At 39.8% G+C, this 11,393-nt stretch overlaps 1 protein-coding gene across 3 annotated transcripts; it reads right to left on the bottom strand.

The window, feature by feature from the left end:
* Window positions 1-2,122: 2,122 nt before the first annotated feature.
* Window positions 2,123-10,676, bottom strand: rnf32 (ring finger protein 32). Of its 3 annotated transcripts, none has more exons than XM_039790303.1 (7): window positions 10,594-10,676; window positions 9,704-9,929; window positions 9,479-9,621; window positions 7,986-8,143; window positions 7,310-7,418; window positions 3,623-3,790; window positions 2,123-2,741 (listed from the first exon to the last, which is right to left on the bottom strand). In XM_039790303.1, the coding sequence occupies exons 1-7, from the start codon at window positions 10,606-10,608 to the stop codon at window positions 2,511-2,513; spliced, it is 1,050 nt and encodes a 349-aa protein (XP_039646237.1). In that variant the 5' UTR covers window positions 10,609-10,676; the 3' UTR covers window positions 2,123-2,510. The 3 variants fall into 3 exon arrangements, with proteins under 3 accessions (XP_039646237.1, XP_039646238.1, XP_039646240.1); XM_039790304.1 differs by lacking the exon at window positions 10,594-10,676 and adding an exon at window positions 10,291-10,389; XM_039790306.1 differs by lacking the exon at window positions 10,594-10,676 and adding an exon at window positions 10,220-10,300.
* Window positions 10,677-11,393: the final 717 nt, after the last annotated feature.

Raw genomic sequence — 11,393 nt, 5'->3', positions numbered from 1 at the left:
AGCATTGCTACCTGTTTTTCTTTTATAACCTCCTCACCACTGCACTAGACAAAAGCAAGAGGGTAAAGCAGGTGAAACAATGTGTTTTTCTAAGTCTTACATCTGGCTAAAAGGCAAAGGGTTATTTTCCATCACCCTGCTCCTTATCTGTATTCAGTATAATAAATAGACCCCCCATTTCCAATAGACTCATTTTTTAATGCCAGTATGTCCACAGTAATGTGATACATGGAGCATTTGCAGTTTATGGTCTAATCATGGTCGCTGGTTGTTATGTGAACAGATACAGGCCTGATAAGGTGTCAATTTGTCTTTTTTATTTTTTTTATTTGTTTAAGCTCGAAAATGTGAAAATAACATGCTTTTGAGAAGCATGACAGAAGTCAAAGTTATTCACTCATCACAGCCATTACATAAAACTGCACAGCATCAATACAATTCCTATTATATGCGTTGGCACTGTCATTACTGACACGCGTGAGATTTTAGCACTCGTGCTGTCATTTGTCTTTTTATTTGGCTTTACTCAAGTGCGCTTTAACTTTATTGATGATGTCATTAGTTTGTATGAAGTAGGGTAAGAACTTTTTTTAGGTGCTCTAGATTAGACTTTAAGAGCTGTCTGCTCTTCAAATGTGAAACTATGGGAGTTATATCCACTTCAGTTCCAAAGAGCTTTAGTGCATTTAGAGCTGATCCTATGGTTGTATTTCCTAAAATTGGTTGATATGCACATGGTAAGAAAATGTCATCACATTTTTGCTCATCCCCAAAAAAAAATCTATTTTAAATTAACAGGGCACATAACATTTTTTTTGTCATTTTTGTAAATGTTGTATTTACATGTACATATTATATTGTGTTTCATAACTCTTTTGCATTATTTGGATGTACATATTGGGCTCTCGTTGAGACCACTGAGGGTCTGATTCACTAAGCAATCTGTATTTTGTTGTACATATTTTTTATCAACACCTAAATCTAATGCAAACCTGTAACAGTCTCATACAGAATGCATGAGTGAAAAATTTGCAACTTTGCAGCTGGTAGAAAGACTTGGTGACTCAGGCCCCATTTACATGTAGTCATATTGCTGCAGACTCTTCTGAATTGTTATGTTCTTTGTCTCCAGTACCACCTTAAATGCCTTATACGACAAGCATCTCGTAGGCTTAATGTTAAGGTGGTTTCTTCTTCTGTGTCGTTTATGTACATTGTGTCTAGACAGTTCCACTGTGATCCCCTGTACGCCACCGAATTTCTGGTCTCAAGCCAGCCAAATATAACGTACACCTTGCTTTTTGCCATGAATGTTGTCACACTAGCTCTTATCTAGTGAGAGGCTCCATTTTGAGACTTGTTCATTACCCATAAGACTTGAGCATGATAGGGTTGAGTGATCTAATGACGTTTTTTTCAGTGCATTATAGACGTCATTTGTTTTCATGGTGACTAAAGGGACATGACAAAAGAAAAGAAAGTAAGGAAATCGTAATTTATATATGCATTAAAACGTGTGTTTTCTTAGGACAGGGAATGTTTTACACCAAAGCTGTTTTCCAGTTCCATCATGGTTACGCATACATTCACTCAGCTGCAGACTGTGGTAACACGGGCTCTGCATTACTTAGCAGGGAACTGTCACTCCCCTAATAAAACATCAGTCACTACTCTCAGTGGCTTTTGAGGTAAGAACTGAGAGGGCCATTTTCTATTCAAGCAAGCTTTTCTGGTTGCCTTTACAGTACATCTCTGTTATGTGGGCGTTTCAAAAGTTGAGGGTTGGCCTGTATAAATGAAGCAGCTTTTTTTCTGTACTGTCTATACAGTATGTCAGTTGGTCGCTGCATGTAATTTTTTGTAAATGTTTTGTGAATGTATTTTTTACAATTTCTCAGTTTGTTTAGTTATTTTTGATGTTTGTGTGTTTGCAAATAAAAGTAGAAAAAATGCTTTGTGAACATCTTGTCATTCATCATTGTGACACCCTGGACATCAATACTGACAGATGAGTTACATGCTGTAACTATTTCCTGGCGACTAAAGGCAGGACACAGTGACTTTCTGGAGTCTCTGCAAGACTGCAGAAGTTACTGGTATCCCCAGATAAAACCAACAATGGTCATGTTTACATTCCTTTTTATGTACAGATTAAACAAATTAAATACAACGTATTATATCATTAGTGAGCTTCAGAGGGCCTGTTGGTTGATTTTTTTAACTGTGGAGAGAGCCAAGCTAGCCCACCTTGTTGCTAAGCTATGGTAATCGCCTTCCAGCTCCAGCTTCATATAATAGCAGGACCATATTTCCCAAAATTTTGGAACTATTCTTATCATTGTTGAGTGGTTACAGCGCATGCCATATAACGGCGACGTCTTGGGTTCAATATCGGCCTTAAGACTTTTAATGCATGTCATAACCCTCTCTATCCCCCATTTCTACACTGTTCTTTGTCAAATAAAAATAAAAAATCTTTAAAATGCCATCTTGCATAAATTTGTACCCTTTTAGATGTTTTTTTTGTGGTAGACTGATCTGCATAGGGGACAGGAAGGTCTGCTCTCTATAGAAAAGGCCTCAAAGGCCTCTAGACAGAGCTGATGGAAGAGATGGGAACAGGACAGAAGCAGGGTGCGTCTTTGTTGTTGATGGCTGGATGTACCTGCTTCTGTTGGTAGGCTTGGCCTGCACAATGCAGTCAGGCAGATGGGGCAGTCCCAGACATCTCTCTGGATAACCTGTTGGAGTTGGAAACAAACAAAATATGTTTGACTACCTTAAGAATATTCACACCTTGTGTTACAGAGGTCTATTTTGGTTCGGTTTTGTTGATTGAGGTTAATAACAGTGATATTCCCGCCATGTCATTATAAAGAACTCTGAACCAAATCAGTTGGCAACTGACTGACAGGTTTGATCAGGCACAATTTGATAACATGTTTATCAGTGATCCTTATAAAAACAAAGCAACACACGCACAGCGCCACCAATGATTAACTAGAGACAGCTTCCTGTATTTTGGGGCCAACATGCCCGGCCGTTAAATGTTTCATAACGAGCTGCACTCTGCTTTATAGAGTTTGCACCCGTGAAAAAGGTGTAAGGTATGTGTTGAAAGAACATTCACCGTTTGATACTCCATGTCAAGGCTGAGCCACTCCTGCCTTGTGCTCAACCTTTTCACACCAGATAAAGAAAGAAGAAAAAAAAAAAAAAAGACATCTTTGCACACACCCCACCCCCTCTATGGAAAATGGTACTGGCTGCAATGAAAGCCAACAATGGAGCCTTATGGAACAGCAAATCTTAATGCCTTTTCAATTCCTCCACAGCAGTCAAGGCGATGAAAAGCCTGCCGTGCATCATCAGACTGGCTCATGTTTTTTGTAAACACGGAGGATTATTAGCCTACTCGCTGCCATTCATTTGATAAAGTGAATGATCACCTCTGGAGAGGTGTACTTATTATACAGCAGCTGTGATGCTTTCGTCCCCATACAAGCGTTAACATGTCAAGGGAAAGGCAAGGCTGGGAGAAGAAGGATTAGATATTTTTAAGGGGGCCTTGTTTAACGATAGAAGTGGCTTCTGGTTCAGCAGAGTGTGTCTTGTTCCTGACCTGGCTCTGTATTCGATCCCAGTCACTCTCCTGAGGTTCAGAGACGTGCTTTCTCTCCAGCTGCTGAAACACTCGTCTGCTTGATGACAGGGAGCGGTTGATATCACTCAGAAAAGCCTCCGTGTCGGTGTGACAGTATCGGACAAAGCTGTCATTCAACTCCTGCAACTAATTTGAAAAACCATTTTAGTGGCACAAAAGAGGCATGTTTCATTCAGATACACAATAGAGTCGTGTTTTCGGTGAAGGCTAATTGTTTGTGTGTATTGTAATGGCTGAGGCACGCTGACAGGGTGCAGTTGTTAAACAGCCAGATCAATACAGTCACGTCTCCCACTAACATGGAGAATTAATGGAAACCAGTAAAAAAAAAAAAAAAAACAGTGCTGGGAAACATGGAAACACACATATCTGACAACTTTACTGTTCTACAAATTACACATGCACATGTCCTCTCCTGTGTCCTGTAGACAGTGTTTGGGCAGAAACTAAAACTAACAAATTACTTAACGTTCCAAATTCAGTGTCGTGGAATTACTAATTACTTACAAAATAACTTTTATAATAATTCTAATAACTTTACATACAATTAATACCACATTTCTGAAGCATTTTAACCAGGAGACAGGTTCCTACACTTGGTCAGTGGGCAGGTGTTTCTCAATGTATACTAATGCCAGAGTATACATTACACATTGTCGATATTTTATAGATTTATTCCAGTATTTTAAGATATAGGATATTCAAGTGACTACTTTAAGAGCAATAAATACAAGATTCAGTATTCGGTTTACACCATAAAGTTATTCATGGCAGAGGCTTAGAAACAACATTTAGATATTCAAACAGTTAGCTAAATGAATAACATATAAAAAATCCAAATACCTTAGACATTTAAAGACATATGTTTGCTGTCTGGTCATAATTTCCTGAGGGGGGATGGTAGTTTTAAATAAAGTATCTCTATTTATTAAAACGCCCGGTCACCTCTTTTTTTTCTCAAGTTGACCAAATTTAAAGACTTCTTTTCATTGTCTGTCCTCCAGAACTAATCTGTCTTCTCTCATTTATAGCAGCTGTTGCTAGGCAACAATTAATGTCTGCATTTGCATGTTTAAATCCAAAACATATTCAATAGTCAATGAATAGGCTATTTACAAGTTCCAACAGCACTAAGCAATTGACCAATTAACATAAATGTCTGCATATAACGTAAGCAACATCTTCACAATTAAATGACAACCAAACCATTACCATGACAACTGAGCAAACTGCATCCACTGATGGAAGACCATGTGATGTGAGTGAAAGCTCTGGAGAAACCAACCAAGTAAGGGATCCTTGTGAACACATTCACTGGTTCAATGACTGTATGCGATTAATGTTACATAGAACTATACATTAATGTAGGGCTGCAACTGATGGATCAATCTGCTGAGATTCCATTGATCAATTGATTGTTCGGTCTACAAAATGTTAGAAAATAGTGACAAACATCAGATGCAGCTCTACATTAATGTGTTGCACTACATCTGGGAAAAGTAATGTAATTATTGCACCATGTTACATAGAGTAGCATTCGCCTCAGCACCTGCTTGCACACATGCACTGTCTGTGACACTCCAAAACAAACAAACAAACAAACACAAACACACACACACACAAACACACACACACACACACACACACACACACACACACACACACACACACACACACACACACACACACACACACACACACACACACACACACACACACACACACACACACACACACACAAAATCCCAGCGCCTCAGAATTGCTTTACAGCTAGGCTTTTATCACTAATTAAACAACTGTTGACCATTCGAACGGAGGGTTTTATGAGCCTGGCTGACTTTTTGACAGTCAAGGCAAACAGTACAGCCTCTGGTGAACTTTGCCTTGCTCTACAGGAGATGTGGACGGGAGAGGACACAGAGGGGGAAGAGGAGGTGGAGCGTAGAGGCGTTATCTCACGGCAATCCATCTAGATGTTGGTAGTGTCCCCCTTAATGTGTTGACTCAGGGTCGGACCTCCGAAGTGAGTAAAAATTGAAAGCTGGGCATCAGGATCAGATGATAAGATTTCTGAAATTGACCTGATATGTGGGAGTTTTTTTTTTCTTCCCATGAACACCTGTGGCTTCGCAGTACAAAGATGCTTTATGGCCTCCTGCTATCACAAGGAAAACTGAAAGAATAGGTTTCTCCGTCTCACACAGGTTCCAACCCAGCACTAACACGCCTGTTTGCATTACAGTCAGCTAAGCAAATAAGTCTTCCTCTTGAAAATCAAGTCAATCAGACCTGTCAGCGCTGTGTTGCACAGCTCACAGCTCTTGAAGATCATCCTCAGTGTGACAAAAGATATGAGACAATCTCATGACCACCCACAACCACTGAATCACACAACATGAATGTAAAGTGGCTGACAACGTCTATGACTCCATCCTAAGCATGCGGACCCGGACATGGCCTAATGTGTTAGAACAGAGTTAATTGGCTCAGTAAATGTTGTGTCTTTGTTTACGTGACATGTTAAGGCATGGTTTATAGGCGGGATGATGGAGACTGGCAGGGGGATGGGTAGGACACTCCGACCCTTGCAACACATTATGAGTGTGGCCCTCACACATTTGTCACTTGTGCTTAATCAGCCTCTTGAAGCGCAGGAGCACTCTGCATGATTACAACACTCCACATAGAAATAAATAGGGCCTGATCTTAAAGACTTTGCGCATACAATGCATGGGTTTGAGGTATGGCTATTTTAGAGCAGGGTTATTAGATGAATTTGAATGAGAAATTACTCTGCATCCCCAAAGAACTGATGTTTGGTTCAAAGATATGGTGACCAGTCTCTTCTTCTGGTCATCCAGGGCCTCAGTTGGTGGAGGTTCACTAGGTGGCAATGTTCCCTTTTCCTGAGAGCCACCGTGAAGGCAACACAGCCTGAAGAGTCAAACGACCCCATCCACTGGCTGCTCTTGAGGCCACTTTTAAATAATCCCTCCATCAAGTCCAGTCATTGCATGATTTATAGATTTTAAATGGGACTAGAGAACAAAGAATGAAATGACAACCTGCATGAGGTATCCAAACATCCTGGTCAACCTCACCTCTTCACCCTTTCCCATCCAACCTAGTAACCGACACACACACACACACACACACACACACACACACACACACACACACACACACACACACATGCACGCACGCACACACACACACGAAGGAATACCAGAACCCAAACATGCACAGGAGACATCAGGTTTTTGTGTTAACCCTGGAATGTCCAGACTGTTTGACTAAAACACAAAACTCTCTCCACATTAGTGGACAAACAGTGTATGATTCACAAAGCATCAAAGGAGCTTGAGAGGGTGAGAGCAGGTGAAGGTGTGTGCGTGTCTTTGTATGTAGGTTAGCAGTAGGGTCAGTGAGTGCCTGAAACCCATGTCTCAACCCTCAAGATGTGATATTTGTCGCAGGCTTTCTTTGACCAACTAAACAGTCTGAAAACGTTAGAGTGAAATGTAGGAAGAAAAACTAGAGACTTGACGAGACAAACACTAGGGAATGTGACCTTATGTGTGTTAAGTGTGAACCAAAGATGCAGGATTAATCAATAAGCACCTTTTGTGATAAGTCCAGACTCACCTTTGCTTCGAAGAATTTCCGTCGCAGCTGTTTGTCTTTTGGGCAGATGGATTTTCTCAATTTTCTGTATCTTCTCCGAACAACGTAGCCTCGCCAGCATGCCTGAATTCTACACACACAGACAAAATAGATTCAAAATACTCACTCAAAGCGTTTTAAATGTTAGAAACATGGGGTAAACGTCAATGTCTTTGCAGACATTTGAAAAACACTGTATTTATTGATTGCTATGATTATGTGAAGCCATTTGCTTCTTGGTAGGTCCAATTAAATTTTGTGAAAATGAAATGCCATTATTTTTCATAAAACCTCAAGCTAGAATAGCAAGTGTGGCCCCAACTCAGATAGCCATATACAGTACATATTAACAACTTTTTATGAATAAAAAACTTGATGTGAAATGATAAGAGCAATTTGATCATGCCTCAATTTTTTTATGCAAAGCAGACTGACTGTACTTAAATGTGCATTATAAATATAAATATTTTACAGCAGCTGAACTATTTTGAGTATTTCATGTATAAAACATTTTAATATTTGAGGATGTTTTTTCCTTCAGCACTAGATAACAGATGTTTTGCTAAAGTTAGGTGAGATTGTGTGATGGGTTCTTGTTGTTCTGCTGTTAATGGGAATGTTTGTACAGTTATTTGTTCTTTAAATTTAGTGCCCGTACCTGATGGCACATTGGTGTCTGAAGAGTCGAGCTGCATCGTGGATCACCCGTGTCTCATACTGCTCCTTTCTGCACATCGGGCAGCACTTCCTCCCAGAAAATCTCTCAAAGGCCTTCAAACATGCTCTATGGAAAACATGAGAACAAGACAGCAACACCTAAAAAGAACCAGTTACATAGGTTATTTAGTATATGTGAAATAAAAATGGTATCATGCATGCAATGAAACACGAAGAAGCATCCAAACCAATTTCATAGATTGACTGACTATAGGAGTTGAAATGCCTGCAGAGGATGCTGCTGAATGTGTATTGGTTTTCAGTGCTTAGAAAAAGCTCTCATACAGTATAGTCTGTGCACATGCTGTGTGTGTATGTGAGACTTAAGCCATGCTAAATGTGTGTCTTAATACACGTATGTGAATGTGTGTATCTGCTTTTAAGTATTATTTGCTGAGAGGATAGAGGGAGTCAGCAGGACCCCCAGTGGGCCGGCTGGGACCTGGACTATAGTCTCCTCTACCTGTGAGAGGGACTCTTTTTATCGTCTGAAAGGAGACAGCCACAGAGATGGGGCTTGGCACACAAACCAGTTTACTCAGATCTCTAGAGGGCAGGGGGGAGGCATATTGATTTCCTTTTGTTTTTGGCCTGACCAACACACTCCATCACCAGTGAAAGGGCCCCCTGCAGTGTACAATTTCCAGGAGCTTGACAAGCCATTAGACCACAGAGAAATTTCACATCTCCCAATGCTTTAAGGCTACAAGCTACAGTATGGTTTATGGACAGACACACAATATAGAAAGGGAATAAAAATATAATAGAAAGCAGAGTAACATTTTCTTTTTAGGTCCAGTCCTATTACTGAAAATTTACGATTGGTATTAAATAATATGAGCTGGATAGAGAAGCAAATATTTCAGTCTACACACAACTGCTGCTGTAAGCATTTTTAATTGTCATATTAATGCTTGAGTGCAACACAAGACTGTGGCACACACATGCATTGTTACAATATGAAGACTTGCAGGAAAATGCCAAATCAACAAAGATTCCCTCCTGTCACTTTCCCTTGTTAGCAGGCTCTAATTAACTTTTTTTTTCCTTAGTCAAACTAATATTTACACATGCATCTATGGCAACTGTGCTTTGTGAAGCCGCCTATTCTAGTCCTGCATTCTTTAGGAGATTGGCATCTTAAAAGGGGATCTGAAAGGTGTAAAAGACTGAATGACCCTCACAGTAACACACTGATTGCTACATCATCACGTCACAGTTGAGTTCCAAGGCAGTATGGGTAAATTTGTACAGTTGTCTACACAGATTAGAACATACAGGAACTGCAGGGGGATGTGGTGGTTGGGGGTGGCTTTGTGTGCGTGTGTGTGTACGGAAACACAGGTTTTCCTGAGGACAGACAGAACATTGGAAACATGTAAGAAAGAGCTCTCTCACAGAGTATTAACAGTAGCTACTGTGTTGGGGGAATACCTGAGGCTGAAGGCAAAACTCCTCCCTGCATATTGCACAGGGCTGAGCTGAGTCCCCCTGCTGAACAGACCTCGCCTTGACCCGAGTCCATTCGTCCTCTGTCAGTCTCCCTGCAGGGGACGCCACCAAACCCAACTTCTGAGCTGTAGGAATTAAGAAAAATACTGGTTATATGGCCTATTTAAAGAAATGGTCTCTCCAAATTCCCCATAGTGTTCATTTTACCTAATGTTAAAGGACGTGGAGCAGAATCAAGCACATATTCTCTCTCTTCTTGCTGATCTTGTGTCTGCAGACCCCTCTCCGCCACTCTTTTTCTGGGTGCTTGTATTTTGTATCTCATCAAAGGGTCAGAAAGTGAGAAGTTTTGATGCAGCAGGCTGCGTGTGATGTGGTCTTGAAAGGCAACTGAGGTGATCACCAACTTGTTGCTAGCTTTAGATGTCAAGCCCTGCAAAATATGACATAGGCTACATGTTCATCATTGCGTTTACATAAAGTGCTGCATGAGGCATAGCAACATTTTATAACCTTGGCAAAGTAGCAAATGTAGACTTTTTATTTATGTTATCTCAGACCAGAATAAGCAATAAATACAACGTTAAATGCATTCTGATCCACACTGTCTAAACACAATACTAGCAAAATGCAGGAATAAATCACTGCATGGCCAAATGGAAAATGCTATAATTGCTAAAGATAATTCACTTAATGCCGAAACGAGTGCGCCAAATAAATTACTTTTTAAAACCGACACAAAGCGCTTGGCTACAGTCTATCTTCTTGTTTCACTAAAAGATGATAAGTCTGACCTCATTTTAGTCATACGTTAGAGAGTACGTTGGTTGTTTTCAACGTAAACCTATGATGTAAACGGAACCTGTGGAGCTCAGGTCACACAGGTGTTTGCTATCTCATTATACTCGCTGGTGCAAAACAGGAAATGTAACTTCGTCTTTCTAACGAGACGAGCTTCAAGCCTAAAGTCGGACATTGTCTACAGACTGAATGAACGTATAAGAAGAACCCTGACGATATATATATATGCCAACGTTTTTACTTTTTATGAAATTACAAATTAACAAAATGGGATGAAAAGCAGCCAAAATCCAAACCTTCCGCATTGCCATCCTATCAACAAAGTGTTTGAGTGGTTACCAGGTAACCAGTCCAGGCACTCCTCTCAATCCGGGGCATCATTTCTGCCTCTGATTGGCTGAGCTAAATCCTCTGGGTTACTGGATTGGTTATTTTTTTCCTAATTTAAAAAAGTTGAATTGAAACTATTGAATTGTGTGATGTGTATTATGGTGTATTTATGTAGCCTAATAATGATATAACAGTGTCATACTTTCAATTTTTCAAATGCCTTTTAAACGCTTTCAGTGTTTTTGCATTGTGTATTTTAGTACATTAATGTTTATATGGAAGTTGAATGTGACTAAATGTACTCACATACTGTACTTCAGTCTTTTTTGTGATAAGATAAGAAGATATTTGAACAGTTGAAGTTATATTGGAATGGGTTACAAATTGTGAGTCATATCCTATACAACCTAGCCTAATCATACATTAACCAAAGTAAAATCCCAAACAAAAAGAAAACAAGAAATGACAGCATTGACACTGCACCCCTATCTCCCTCTTTACCCTCCCTCCATGCTTTAAATAAACCACAAAAGTAAAACGTATTTTGAGGTATTTGTACAGTACTTGAGTAGCCTACTTCCATCTTACAACTCCAGTTACTTTATACTGTTACTCTACTACAATTCAGAGAGGAATATTACACTTTTTACTCCACTATATTTACCCGAAAGCTATAGTAGCAAGTTACATTGTAAATTAGTATAGATTCGTTTATAAGACATTATGAATGGTTGTAGAATTAACTACCGAACAGTAAATATATATT

This window comes from Perca fluviatilis, chromosome 22 (genome assembly GCF_010015445.1).
Source record: "Perca fluviatilis chromosome 22, GENO_Pfluv_1.0, whole genome shotgun sequence".
NCBI classification, from domain to species: Eukaryota; Metazoa; Chordata; class Actinopteri; order Perciformes; family Percidae; genus Perca; species Perca fluviatilis.
The sequence above is the reverse complement of the archived record's forward strand: the minus strand, read 5'-3'. Positions and strand labels throughout refer to the sequence as shown.

Coding starts and splice junctions, on each gene's coding strand:
- rnf32 (XM_039790303.1), bottom strand. Junction 9,622..9,703: donor TCCACGTCCTTTAACATTAG/GTAAAATGAACA, acceptor TAATTCCTACAG/CTCAGAAGTTGGGTTTGGTG. Junction 2,742..3,622: donor GGGATCGAATACAGAGCCAG/GTCAGGAACAAG, acceptor CAACTCCAACAG/GTTATCCAGAGAGATGTCTG.